The sequence below is a fragment of the Rhodofomes roseus genome (assembly GCF_022264815.1).
Source record: "Rhodofomes roseus strain CIRM-BRFM 1785 chromosome Unknown C8Q71scaffold_6, whole genome shotgun sequence".
Classification (NCBI taxonomy): Eukaryota; Fungi; Basidiomycota; class Agaricomycetes; order Polyporales; family Fomitopsidaceae; genus Rhodofomes; species Rhodofomes roseus.
In genome coordinates, this window is record NW_025952962.1 from 1495946 (window position 1) to 1509325 (window position 13380).

At 55.9% G+C, this 13380-nt stretch overlaps 5 protein-coding genes across 5 annotated transcripts; 2 read left to right on the plus strand and 3 right to left on the minus strand.

Moving 5' to 3' along the window:
• Window positions 1-409: 409 nt before the first annotated feature.
• On the minus strand, window positions 410-2813 carry C8Q71DRAFT_703931 (uncharacterized protein; the record flags this gene model as incomplete). Its single annotated transcript, XM_047920349.1, has 12 exons — window positions 410-493; window positions 553-803; window positions 872-959; window positions 1016-1087; window positions 1138-1269; window positions 1327-1378; window positions 1431-1537; window positions 1593-1672; window positions 1727-1868; window positions 1921-2106; window positions 2161-2612; window positions 2675-2813. 12 exons carry the CDS (start codon window positions 2811-2813, stop codon window positions 410-412), a joined length of 1785 nt encoding a protein of 594 aa, XP_047781230.1.
• An 84-nt stretch (window positions 2814-2897) lies between these two features.
• On the plus strand, window positions 2898-4101 carry C8Q71DRAFT_749648 (phosphatase phospho-type). Its single transcript, XM_047923213.1, has 7 exons — window positions 2898-3012; window positions 3066-3173; window positions 3224-3302; window positions 3354-3464; window positions 3520-3667; window positions 3721-3826; window positions 3878-4101. Exons 1-7 carry the CDS (start codon window positions 2966-2968, stop codon window positions 4014-4016), a joined length of 738 nt encoding a protein of 245 aa, XP_047781231.1. The 5' UTR covers window positions 2898-2965; the 3' UTR covers window positions 4017-4101.
• On the minus strand, window positions 4102-8690 carry C8Q71DRAFT_749649 (kinase-like protein). Its single transcript, XM_047923214.1, has 8 exons — window positions 7369-8690; window positions 7110-7306; window positions 6897-7050; window positions 6580-6839; window positions 6285-6527; window positions 5991-6235; window positions 5795-5928; window positions 4102-5737 (listed from the first exon to the last, which is right to left on the minus strand). The coding sequence occupies exons 1-8, from the start codon at window positions 8491-8493 to the stop codon at window positions 4412-4414; spliced, it is 3684 nt and encodes a 1227-aa protein (XP_047781232.1). The 5' UTR covers window positions 8494-8690; the 3' UTR covers window positions 4102-4411.
• On the minus strand, window positions 8691-9598 carry C8Q71DRAFT_749653 (uncharacterized protein). Its single transcript, XM_047923215.1, has 3 exons — window positions 9312-9598; window positions 9167-9245; window positions 8691-9061 (listed from the first exon to the last, which is right to left on the minus strand). The coding sequence occupies exons 1-3, from the start codon at window positions 9519-9521 to the stop codon at window positions 8919-8921; spliced, it is 432 nt and encodes a 143-aa protein (XP_047781233.1). The 5' UTR covers window positions 9522-9598; the 3' UTR covers window positions 8691-8918.
• A 104-nt stretch (window positions 9599-9702) lies between these two features.
• Window positions 9703-11706, plus strand: C8Q71DRAFT_749657 (uncharacterized protein). Its single transcript, XM_047923216.1, has 6 exons — window positions 9703-9879; window positions 9934-9986; window positions 10037-10726; window positions 10789-11045; window positions 11097-11347; window positions 11410-11706. The coding sequence occupies exons 1-6, from the start codon at window positions 9743-9745 to the stop codon at window positions 11468-11470; spliced, it is 1449 nt and encodes a 482-aa protein (XP_047781234.1). The 5' UTR covers window positions 9703-9742; the 3' UTR covers window positions 11471-11706.
• The last annotated feature ends 1674 nt before the right edge of the window (window positions 11707-13380 follow it).

Here is a 13380-nt window from a genome sequence, read left to right on the forward strand (position 1 = left end):
AATATCCAACCGACATCCACGGATTCATGGTGGTCTGGCTGCCGCCAGGAAGGTCACAGGCAAAGGATATCGTTATTGGTGAGCGAAAGCCCAACATCTGCAATCGACTATGGACGACCCCAAAGTGCCCGATAGACTGACGACTCACTTACCCGTCCACAGTCGGCCATGGAGCTTTGAAGGATGCCATCATCGCGGGCAAATTCCGTCCATATTCGAGCAGCTCAATCATCGGCAGCTGTCAGTGGAGTACGACTCGAGCTTGCGTGAGCGCAGAAGCCCAACAAGCCTGGGCACGCTCAGAGTGGAAATAGATCGGATATTATCGTCATGGTGCTCTCGTGACGGTATGCAGCTACAGTATGTACGTACAGTATGCGTGTCCGCGAGCAATCCAGGAAGCACAATCTTAACGCGGCGCCTTCTCCTTGGCGCTCCGTGCCTGCCAGAAGGCGAGAGCTTTGTCGACAGCGTCAAGCATAGGCTTCATGGCCTGCATAAAGTTTATCAGGCTCCCCAGACAACACTTCGAGAAGGGCGAGAAGGACCCACCACTTGGACACGGGCAGGGTCGATACCTTCCTGCCTGGCGGCGCTGACCAGGGCATCCACCTTCTCGTGCGTCCTGCTGAGATATGCCACCATTTTTGCCGCTTTGGCTGCTTTCTGAGCTGGCGTCGCAGTTGAGAGAATTTGTCCTTCCGCGACTGGGGGATAGATCGAGAGCCAAAACTGCCGTAAGAACTCGTTCGCGGCGGTTTGGCAGGTCGTCAGCTGGCGGAAGAGACCTTCTGGAATGTCGTCTGTATGCGCGAAGACCGAATGGGAATCAGAAAGCTTCTTCCGAGATAGAAAGCAAGATCCGACGGACGTTTACGCATCTTCACCTCCAAGCGGGCGGAGACATTCTTGGTCATGGTTATGAGGGCCGTGTCTCCGGCCTTGTTCTCTAGCTGCAGCTGAGGTTCATCACAACGTGAGCTAATGCAGCATGTATGAGGAGTGCGACACGTACATGTCTCAGATTCTCCGACCAACCCTCGAGGTTGTCTTTGACCCCTTGCAGGGCAGCCGCCGGGTCAACACCCTATCAACCCTGCATGAGCTAGAGCACTTAGGTCATAGAACGATGCATACGGCAGAGGCATCGTTTGACGCCGAATCCAACGCTCGGCTCTCAAAGTATCGTTGTCGATCTTGCATATCTAGCAGAATACCGGCGGAGCTTTGGTTGTCATGGAGGTCGTCAAGGTCTAGTTGTGAAGAGTGCTATTTGGCAGCGTCAGTCATCTGGCGGCGAAGACGCGGCCGCTAGTGCGGCTGAACACTTACGTCTCCGCCATCGTCCACCCTACGACGTTTAGCGGCAGGCTCGCCCCTAGACATGCGGTCAATTCAACGCATACAGATGCGATATAGAAACACCCTACAACGCGGTGTGCAACAAGCGTCCAGAATGCTCGTTGAACTTTCGAATTAGCGGCAACACCGCCCTTTGCTTGCCTGGTTGCATGGTGACGTCCTTTATGTTGCCAGTCTGCAGGGAACTACGGTGAGGATAGTCCATCGAATAAACTGAGGCGTCCCGCTACCTCTTCATGGTCCACAAAAGTTGCGCCCAGATCAATGAAAATGTCGACACCCTCTTCTCGCAAGCGACGGGGCTCAACCTCTGAATGTCAAGTCAGGACGACTATGCAGATTTCTTACGACTCAAGGTACGGACCGTCGTCATCCTTTTCCAAATACTTGTCAAAGATCGGGTCATCCTTGACCACATGCTGCGCCGCGGACGAACGAATCGACGCGCGGTGCGCATTGAACAGCTTGGATTGGAAGTACCGCTTCCAGAACTCCGCCTCCGTTAGCTGTTGCCTACGCGGTGAATATGCTATACAGCGGAGAGCGACACGGGCGCACCTTGTTCGGAACATTATCACTGTAGGCCTTAGCGACGACAGGGTATTCCTCAAAGATGTCGTGGACCAATTGCGGCGTGATGATTATCTTGACCTCTCCGTCTACCGTTTGTGGACGAGGGTCGACGAGTTGCCCTGGCTTACCGCGTTTCTGCCCTTCAGCGGCGGCTTGCGCCAGGATGAGATGCTGGATGTCATCGGTCAGAGGGCCGCATAAACAGAGAGAACATTGACTAAGTACTTCTCGCCCTTCCCAGAATTCGTTCTCCGAGATATGCCCACCCATAACAAGCTCGCGATGTAATGCCGCGAGCTCAGGGTTGCCTAGTAGCACTTTCTTTCGTAATCGGTAGTCGTTCCTCGGGTCACCGCCACCGCCCACCGGAGTGCCCGAGGCTCTGGAGTCTACCGACGGTGCACGCGAGTGCGACAGCTTCGAAGCGCTCTGGGGTAGCTTTGCTTTGGCGGCATTCGTAGGTGTCGTGATGACAGGAGTACCGGGTGCCTTTGCAGGGGTCGCGACGCCACTGCGGTTACGACTGATGATGTTCGTGAGCTCGCTCTTGAACTTTTCGCGTTCAACTAGCGCGGTCGGTTGCGGTGACGTGAAGGTGAAGTTGTGGCCTGCATCATCATGCACGAGCCCGACCTTCAGACGGACCTGGGGTGCGCCCTCCTTGCTCGAAAAGAGAGCTTTGGGATCACGAACATTGTCAACTCATTGTCTCATTGTACGAGCACAAAGCCAAACTAACACGCAGCCTCAGCATGGGCGACACGGACTGAGGGTGCCTTCTTTCCGTCCTGCGTCCATTGGAGATGGGTGTTTGTGAGTTCGAGGGTGCCGGAGAGCTTTTTGTAGGAGGCCTTTGCGGTGCAGAGAGTGGAAGGCATGGCCAGCCAGACCGCGTCGCGGCGTGGCGTTAGGTAAGCTGCCCACTCACGTGCAGCGCGTCGGATCGAGATCTCGATCCTATACACCGCCGTCTGCTTTAGTTTGACTCGGTCAAGTCAATACGAGTCCATCACCGCGACAGGCATCCAGGATGGCGAGCACCGTGGAGAGGCAGCTAGTTGTGTTTGACTTTGACTGGTATGTCCAGAGTCTCTGAGTGAAAACTCGAAGACGCGATCTACCTCACACAGGTCTATGGCGGATCAGGACTCTGATCGCTGGATCTTCGAGGTCCTTGCACCAGATTTGCGTAGAAAAATGAAGAATCTCAAGAAGGACATCCAATGGACAGACTTGGTGTAAGATGTTTTGTATATTATCCCTCTCACATCTCATATTCCCGGGAAAGTGCGCAGACATTGCGGGAACTGCACGGCCGCGGGGTCACTCAAGAGCAAATCGAAGGCGCTCTGCGTAAGATGCCTTTCGTGCGTGCACCGCGGCATACCGTACTCCGATATCCGCTGACGAAGCACTAGCACCCCGCCATGGCCCGTGGGGTCACAAACTTGAAGGCCAAATCCAGCCCGAAGACGACATTCTTGTGCCTTTCCAACGCGAACATCGTCTTCATTACGACGATTCTCAAGGTCGGCCCCGGTTGATGGGTTGACGCGGACTCGTGTCACTTAAGCTGCTTCGTAGGCCCAAGGACTGGAGACAGTCTTCGAAGAAATCGTCACAAACCCCGCAGAGTGGGATCCTTCGGGCCTGCTCAAGCTCCGACGAAGAGTAGACCCGAACGGCCCGCAGCACCAGTGCAAAGTGGGATGCAGTCCCAATATGTGCAAAGGTACCGTGCGGCGTCCTCCGTCGAGATTCCCCATGACTGATAACATCCCACAGGGGAGGAGTTGGAGGCCTTCCTAGAGCGACACCACCTTGCCTTCGACCGCGTCATCTACGTGGGAGACGGGTCCAACGACTTATGCCCGGTTCTACGATTGAGGAGGTAGGCCGGATCTTACCACGCCCACTATGGCTAACAAACCTGTGTGCGTAGCCAAGACATGGTTCTCTGCAGGAGACATCGCGCACTGGAGAAGCTTATCGGTAGTTACGAGGAGGAAGGCCGACTCAAGTGCCAGGTCCGATATTGGGCCGGTGCTTGGGAAGTCGAGGAGATTTTCAACCAACTGTAACTCTTTGGTGCGTGCAGGAGGAGAGCCGACGTCACACAGGAGGCCCTGGCCTGTAGATCCCCATCCGACTCACGGAGATTCGAGAAGAGTGCATAGAGAGAGATGAATTTGTCTGTTGCTAGGTACATGGCGGCCGGGTGAATATACATAGTGCATGTCAGCAAGCTACATCACGAGTAGAGTCCATGGACAGATGCGCCCTTGATCATTGGTAAGTCATTCCTGATTACAGATACCCTGGTAGGCAAACTCCTGTGAGGGATCTCTAGTGCGAAGGGTCTGAGATTGGACGCATGATGACACAGTGGAGAGCAGACATTAGATCACATAACACAGAAGCTTTTCGAGGCGGAAACACAAGAACGGGTGAAGAGAGGATATACAGCTCAGCTGCTTCACTGTGTCCAGAGATCCATACCGCTCTTCCTACGAGCATCTTTCGTACTGGCCTGGCCCTGAGCGGTGGGTAGGGTGTCTGCGGGTGCAAACGGATTGCGTTGTTGGCCATTGGGAGGCGGCATAGCACCGGCGCCGTAGAACGACGGAGGCACGGTCTGCGCAGGAGGGGCGACATGACGTGCGGAGGCGCCATGTTGTTGAGAACCGGCAGCCTGATTGTTGTACGAGCCGTACTGGTCAGGTTGCATCGGCACGTACATGGAGCCGATGTCGGTTCGCCGTTCCACCGACTCGAACGGCGAGGTAGGAGCCTGCTGTTGCTGTGGATACGTCGCGGCGTACCGGTTCCCCGTTGTCGTCGAGTTGCTCGAGTATGCCTGTGGCGGACTGGGGATCACGTTCGAGGTCGAGCCGAATAGGTTACTGGTCCCGTCCGTCCGCGCCGCACTGCGAACATTGGAGAGTATCGCATCTCGCCGATCCTCGTCGACGACCATCGACGTCGACGGATGGTATGAATGCGCAAGGTTAGACGTCGGCTGGTGTTGGTAGCGGTTAGACGGGCCCGAATGGCCCCAGTGTGTGAGCCCTTGTGCCGCGGCTAGCTCCGCCTGCTGCTGCAGGAACTCCAACTGGGGATAGGGCTGCGCGGCAGCTGCTTTACCCGCGGCCTGACGGCGCTCCCATTCGCGCATCGCATCATCCCGCTTCAAGACAGGTGTCAAAGCCTTCCGCCCACCGATGACATCCTGATTCATGTGCTGCAACCGCGCCAGGGCAGGGGGGATGTTGTCAATCATGGGGTTCAGGGTGTTGGACCGGTTCCTAGTGGTCGAGTAATAAGTGTTGGACGGCGCCGCGGGGCCAAGATGAGATTGAGAAGCGAACCCAGCGCCCGACCCATGTCCTCCGTACTGAGAGACACCGGTGTTGACGTTGAGATGCCCGTGCGAGGTTTGATGCGTTAGGCCGCGGTGCGAGGTTGACTGAGATGTCGACGAGGGCGTGTACTGCTGCGAGGTAAATTTGGCGCCCGAGCTCGTAGTTCCATTGTCCGATGCGCCCGAGTACGAAGTTGCGCTGGGGGCTGCACTCTGCGGGTTGACGTAGGGATTTCGGTATACGTTCTGCGCAGCTTGCGAAGCGGCCTGGGCTTGTGCGGTGTAGGCCTGGTGTTGGGCAAGATGTTGATTGTACGCCGCTGCATCCTGATAGGCCCTCGTGCCCTTGGGCTGCGAGGGGACGAGGCCCCCGTATGGACGCTTCGGATCGGTGCCACCGCTGGCCGGAGGACTCACTTGCGGAGGCGGTTGACCAGTGGGCTGGGGTAGAAGTTTCAGTCAGAGGAACATCACAGGCTAGATCCGAGAATGACCCACCGTCCACGGCTTTGTCCACTTTTCTCCGGTGATGAATGGATGCATCCTTGCCTGCTGCGGCGTCCATCGTTCTATGGAGTTCATGTTCAGAAGGCCTTGACAGAAGTCTATGAAGGAAGCCCGGTTGTTCATCTCTGCGTAATACGAGTGTCAGCAACCCGTACTGATATCGCCTCATTTCGCCGCTGAGACTCACCCTTTTCCACCTCGTGCGCCTGACGAGACCCAGATTTGAATGAAGGCATCGGCGCTTGCTGGATGATCTCCGGTAGCGAATTTGCCTTGAAGTACTGCTTTCCAGGTTGTTCCTGCGTGTTGTGCTCACGCGAGTATTGCTCGATGCTCTTCAGCTTGTATTGCTTCTGACCGAAGGAATCGATGTAGGAATCGAAGAACTGGCCCGTCTGCTTGCCCATATCCATCATGTATTGGGGTGGATTCCTGCGCCGCAATCAGGGTTTTCATCACAATATCGTCGCAGTAGACTTACCCAAGCATCTCCACTATTCTGGTGATCTGGTTGTACTCGCTGGTTCCCGGGAACAGTGGCAACCCTAGGAACAGCTCGACGGCGATGCAGCCTAAGGACCACATGTCGATTGCCGCCGTGTACGGGATTCCCAGCAAGACTTCGGGGGAGCGGTAGAAGCGGGACTGGATGTACGTATATACCGTCTGCCGTTCATGACATGCCGAACCAAAGTCGATAACTTTGATCTGAGGTGATTGCAACCTTCGACGAGCTGCTCAGCATCGACCAAGAAGAAGCAACGACTGGGACGTACGATTTCAGGAGAATGTTCTCCGGTTTCAGGTCGCAATGTATCAACCGCGCCTCCTTCAAGATCGTCATAGCATCCAAAAGCTGCGCGGTGAAGACTTTGACCAGCTGAGTGCTCAAACCTTGGAACTGGTTCTGCTTGATGAGCTCGTAGAGGTTGGAGGACAGCAGCTCAAAGACGAGACAGAGGTGGCTTTTGTGGATGAATGAGTCACGGAGTCGGAGAATGTGGTGCTCGTCCTGAGGATCACACTGGGAGTTCAGCTAGCGCCACAACTAGGTTAGTACCATCCATGTCCACGATAGCGGGAAGTCACTCACCAGCTCCAGTATCGTTACCTCCATCATACTTTGGTTGAAGTACGCGGGTTTGTTTTTGACCACCTTCACAGCGACGACTTCGTGCGTTTTCATGTTCTGGCATTTCACTACCTGGCCAAAGGTTCCTTGACCAAGTATATCCAGAATGAGGTACCTACAGGTGTTGCACGCGGCGATCAGAAAAGGGATCGAAACAACGCCACGAATACGCACTTGTGACCGTCATCCGTCCCTAACCAGTCATTCACGTACAAGATGTAATCGTAGTCTTCGTTGTCGTAGCCGTCATTGTGCGCGGGCTTGCTCGGTTTGGTAAGGACACGACGCGGGTTATGCGTCGACTCGTATCTGTACTGAGGGTTGCAGATGTGATACGTCTCGACGATGCCCGTCGTCAGTTGCTTGATCGGCTACAATGCATGCGCGCCACCATTTCAGTACCCTGCGGCGAACATAAGTGTGTAGGACTGACCGATAGGAACGTGCCAGTGGTGTCCATCCGCCGTCCGCCAGGATGCGCATTGACATGTGGTTGTAGGTCGCGATGGTCCCTGACCCGTCTGAGGCCCGATGCACGGCGCTTCGGGGAAGTATCCACGGCCATGGGCTGGTGCTCTTGCGCGAAGAACTGGGGACTCTGGGACGGGTGTCCATAAGAGAGAGGCGTCGCCGGCTGGGAAATTGATGTTTGTCGCGGCGAACGATGTGGTGCGAGACTCTGAGACACAGAAGGTGCCGGACTCGTGGTGTCCATTGGGTATGAGCCGGAATAGACTGAGCCGCCGGATCGCGGGGAATAGGGAGGAGGAACAGGCGGTGTAGGTGCCTCTCCCTTGACAAGAGACTGCGATCGCGAGTGTGTCTGCGAGTGCGACTGGTAAGCACCAGGCACATATGCCCTCTGTTGCTCGGATGTCGGGGAATACGGATAAGAGGCGTTGTTGGATGAGTACTGCGCCTGCTGAGGCGAGTACGGGTCGAGCAAAGCTGTCGATGGTGGCGCACCACGATTTGGAGACCGTTGGGACCGGGTCGAGGTGGTTGAGTCGTGCTGGGTATGCGACCTCTTCACCTGGTGACCACCGGGGCTGTTGTAGTACGCAGTCTGGTACTGAGCAGCGCCTCCAGAACCCGCGCTGTCATCCACGGATGGATATGCAGAAGCGTTCGCAGCCTGCATCCCATGCGACACGTGCCTTGCGCCGCTATCTGTATCGATGTTAAATGCTCCCTCCAGATCATCCTGCATGGGGTGACGCCGGCCTCGAGAAGACGAGCTGGAATTGTGGCCGAGCGATATACTACGACCCAGCGCGGGGTTCGAGTAAGGTAGCGAACTCAGTGGATACTCCTCCTCCACGAGCTGGGTGATGCGAGGCTGCCTGGAAGAGCCGGATGGTGATTGCTGGAGGGGCGGCAGGCGATTCGCGCCCGACTGCGGCGGCCCTTGCGCATAAAGGTAGGACGCCTGTGCAGCCGACTGGGCCGCCTGCGCAGATGAAGACAGGTTGTCGTGGAGAGTCTGGGTGCTCCAGCGAGGAAGATCGAAGTCGTCGTTTCCGCCAGTCATGTAGGCAAGGAGCTCGGGCTCTGACATATATGGATGACAGCGACAAACCCGGGTTGTGGGAAGTAGTCGCGGCCAGAGTCACGTTGGCAAGAAGTCAGCAGGCCTTGAGTTGTGCTCGCAGCCTGTGGACGACGTCGCAGACGGAGGGAGAGACGAGGTCGGCTGTGCAAGGGCCGCAGACGGTGAGCCTGATCGTGTATTACAGGGCGAACGCCGAACGCGCGCCGCGCACGACATCAAGCGGTTCCAAACACCCTCTGCCTGGCGCATCCGCTATCGATATCAGCCATATATATACATTGTTATTATCGGTCATCGCGCGCATGCACATCTTCGTTTTCTGTCTACTGCAACACAAGGACGACGACCCGCCATGCGCTACTCAGCCTGTGCCCGCCCCCAAGCCAGGCACCAGCCTGCGCCCCGCCAGAGTCCACAATACGGACCCTCGGTCATGCCTGGGCCCGTTCCACCTCCCTCAGCGTCTCAACCACCGCCTTTTCCACCGCCAAAATGAGCTTCTGGCCCTGCCCCATAGAGTCAAACCCGGGGGGAAGGTCAATGGATAGAAAAATCTGCTTCTTGAAGCGCCGTGCTGTCCATGAGGCGGTAGTTGAACCGAGCGGCACGTTCCCGTGGCATGGCGACAGTACATGTAGTTAGCGGACATCTAGTGTGAGACGCATGGACAGTGTATCACCAAGGCGTTGAGACATCGACAAGGCAGCATCTGAACTCGAGGAGCGATACAATGAGGTTGCGGCCGGCGGTACGTTCAACTTGTCTGGTCAATCAGCTCTGCGCTCTGTGCAGACAAGCTCCGGATAGTGTTTCGTCCGACTCACGTTCCCCAACGGCATTGCACAAGCCCAATCCCTCGCAATGTGCCCTTGAAGCAGCGCATTCTGCACGTCCTCAGCTGCCTCGTCGGTCGTACCGATCCACAGCATGTAAGAATCGAGCAGCCGTGTTACTTGGACAGCCAACGCGGGAAGTGTGGGGTCTGATGGAGGCACAAGCTTGGTCTCAACCGTGATGATTGGTTGACTGGTCATGCTGGCAGAGAGTGAAGACGGAGTCAAGAACAGGACGTGTTATCGCGAGCGAGGTCGCCTGAAGTTGGGCAATGGAGGGAGCAATGGCACCGACCGCGGCCCGCGCCTGAGCCGCTCGGCATTGTCCGGCCCGCCTCATGATCCCGTTCAGGCAAGCCACCGACGCAGACCGACGCTCTCTGGCGACCATCGCTCACCGTCGACCTAAACGCTCTCAGCTAATGACCACACCAGCGCGAGTAACTTACATGCATAGAGTGAATGCAAACCCGCTGGGGCTCGACGGCCAGATTAGGTGTCCTGCTCACGGCGAACTTGCAGTCAAATTCACTAGCCGTACGGCTAACAACCCAAATCGGTGCGCGGTTTTTCAATCACCCACAATGCATCCTGTGTTGCTCACCTGAGCTAGGGAGTTTTATAAATGCCCAAGGAGCAAAGAAGAACCATCGTGCAGCTTTTTCAGTGAGTGAATAACATTGCTCCCCTGAACGTACCGCTTATGATGTATGCAGTTTGGGGAGATGATCCCAAACTCACTGGGGAAACATTATTTGTGACGGAGCCATCGCCTACACCAGTCCGCAACCCAAGACCAACACAGCAAGGAACTCCGCCCACAGTGGCCGATACAGAGTTTGCCATTGCGGCCTCTCCCCTATCCGCTAAACGCCCTCGCTCCGGCTCACCACAAATTTCGTCTACAAGTCAGCTCCCTGGAGCCTTTCCAAGCACACCTACACGAACTCCACGTGCTCAAAATTTAGCTACCCCATCCAGTGCGTATACACCGTCTCAGCGGCAGTCTCGCCTGGCTGCGATTATGAGCAGCTGGGAGACAACAGGATCAGCGCAGGGCAGCACCGCGACCGGAAGGTCGCACAATGTTTCCAATGTAGCCGACAGACCCGTCATACCTACGGCGCGCCCAATCGCTGGGTCACCGCGGTTTGCCCCTCGTCCCACAAAGCTCGAGACCGTGTCCAGTCGAAGTGTGAGTCGATATGAGGACTCCGATGATGACGACGATGCAGCGAGCCACCCTTCACCGTCAAAGCGCACCAGATTTGAAGACAGTGAATATGACTACTCAGAGGTCGGCTCCTTATACGATATCGGTATACAGACAAGCCCTGGGTCTTCCCAGTCAGTCTTTGACGGCATGTCTGAACGTGCTGTTGAGGCTGAATTGGACTTCACACAAAGTATGTACCTCCACAGTGCCGGAACTATGTCAGGACCTCATGACGTGGTGTTCCCCCTCTAGATCAACTTCCTGTGGCTTCTACCCCAACGGGGAGCCCGACGGGAGGCGAATCTACGAGTCGTAGACTGTCCGAACTCCCTGGTGATATTTCGCAGGGGTATCTGACACCACCGGGGAGCTCCGAGCCTCAACAAGGCAAGAGGCAAATATCGCCTCGACACGGCACTGCACCTCTGTATCCGCCTGCTTTGTGGAAGGGCAAAGGCCGGGATCTGGGGGACCAATCGCACCAGCAGTGGCACTTGGAGGACGACCCAGTAGGCGTTCTTCCCGCCCGATGTATGACCAGACCTAACGGTTAGTATTAGGAGAATCCATTCCAGGACCGTTCCGCGGCCATGCGGGAACCATTGGGGTCGTCCCATCCTGGGCATTCTCCACCGCAAGCCAGTGGAGAAGGGGAATCCCTGTCATTGGCTGACCACCTCGCCGCTCAGCTCGCGGATTTGCGTGCTCTACCGGATCAGATTAGGAAGCTGGAGAGGCAGTTGAAGGCTGCCCATAATAGCCTCGCAGCCAGGGACAGGAAGATTCAGGAGTTACAACAGGAGACTGCACAGTTCGTACTATGCCAGCATCCAGCCTATGATTTACGTATGTCTGACGTTGTGATCCTTTAAGGTTGCGAGCGCAAAATCGTGCGTCGGAGACCAGGATGGAAGTACTCAGGGCCAGGCGGTAGTGATGCGCGGGTCGCATACGCGACATTTGCCCCAAAGCTTGTCCGCCCCGTCCGTGCTCCGTCCGGACTTCACATCCTACAAAGTTCTCTTTGCTGGCACCATGCCGTAACTTATCGTATGTCTGGAGCTTCTTCCAGGCTGTCTGTTATCGAGAACATGCATTGGTTATCGCTGTCCCTATGCTCCCATATACCACTCGAAGAACGAGTGAATAGGCTGGGTAGATCGTCTGGGTTACGACATTTCTATTGCAGCCACACCGCGTCACGAGATTGGAAAGCAGTTTGGTCATGAAAGGACCGCGTCCTGCCTTCGCCAGGAGCTTTCCGCGCGGCGTGCTTCGACGGGTTCAAAGAGGTGCAGATTGACCAGCAACGAGTGTCCGCTATCTTGTAGGCACATGCAGTGCGGCGGCTCATCAGTCACAGGACTGCTGACATTGCATCAATCACGATTGGTATTTCATTACGATTGGTCCTGTGCCGTAAGGACGTTAATGGTGACGCGAGCCTCATGCTCGTCGTGCAGCCTCGGCGCCCCAACACAAGGCTGTCGTTCAGCAAAGGAAACCCACTTCCCAGAGCACCGCTGTAGCGGGTCGGTGCCAAACCACATCTGTGATGACGTCCTGTTGATCCTGAGACGGTACAGGCGTACGTACTACTTGCGGCATGTGGGCTTTCTCCCGAGAACGACTGCGACCGAAGCACAGTGGCGTCCGAAGGGCACTTCCTTGCGTAAAGGAGGAGGATGCCGGAGCTGAGCTCCCGCCACGATCCCGCAACTCCTGCTCGCCCGTACGACCCACTCTCTCTGTCACCGCAAAAATTGGGTGAAGAATCTCGGATGAACGTCGCTATAGACCGGGACAGTGCTTTCGCCCAAGGCCGAGAATGCACAATTCTCCAACTCCGCCGGCGATCTGTACGTTCGCCCGGGTCCGTCCGAGCCTAGTGAATCTATGGCGTTCGTCTCTTGCGTCTTGCGAAGATGCGATTAATCATTGTAACCGGGCGAAGCGTAACAATTGAACTCAATCGTACCTTTTGGCCTTGATCACCGAGGTGACCGTCGTCTTACCAAGTATCCTGCCGCTCCGTGACCCTTGTCTTTTACCGTACAGCACCGTTACATTGCGCTATGGAGAGATTGCAACTGAGACAAGCTCGTACCGAACGGCATGCCGTACGTATGCCGGCGAACAATGCCAGATGATACTCACAAATACTGACAACAGAAAGTACCCAAAGCATCAGAGTCCGCTTCAAGACGAATACACTCAGGGCTCACCGGCCTTGTACGGTTTGGTCTTTGACGTGACGAACAGATATTTGAGTACGCATGATGGATCTAGTGCGGATGGTACCCCAAGTGTTCTGCCGTGATACACCGGCATAGCCCTCAGGTTCAGGGCTTCATTGAGCAATGCCACAGGCACGCCGCTGTCATCCCTAGATGTCTTGAACATCTGTCAATAATTTCCTTGGAGGTACTCGGTATGACACAGAGGATTGACCGCGTCGGCGGTTAACATGGTCGCCATGGCGTCGTGAGCCCTGCATTGAGCATCGCGTTTGACCCCATTGGACCGCTATCATCGCAAACTTGATCAAATAATGTCGGAGGTGTGAAGGATGTTTCATGAGGTTACTACCAGCCGTTGTCAATTGTGCGACTCATCCACTGTATTCACCTAGCCTATCCACCAGTTGAGGCCGAGGGGCTGACGCAGGGGACTGTACAGGTCGGCCGGGGTGTCTCGTTCTCGACGAGAGACCACTGGCAGACGTCTACACCTAGATCCCATTCGTTGGCATCACACTGCACACCTGTTTAAATAATGACGACCCGCCAACTAGCCAGATCGTGTTGTCAGTACGTCGGTATAGCCAGTAAAGTCCATACGGCG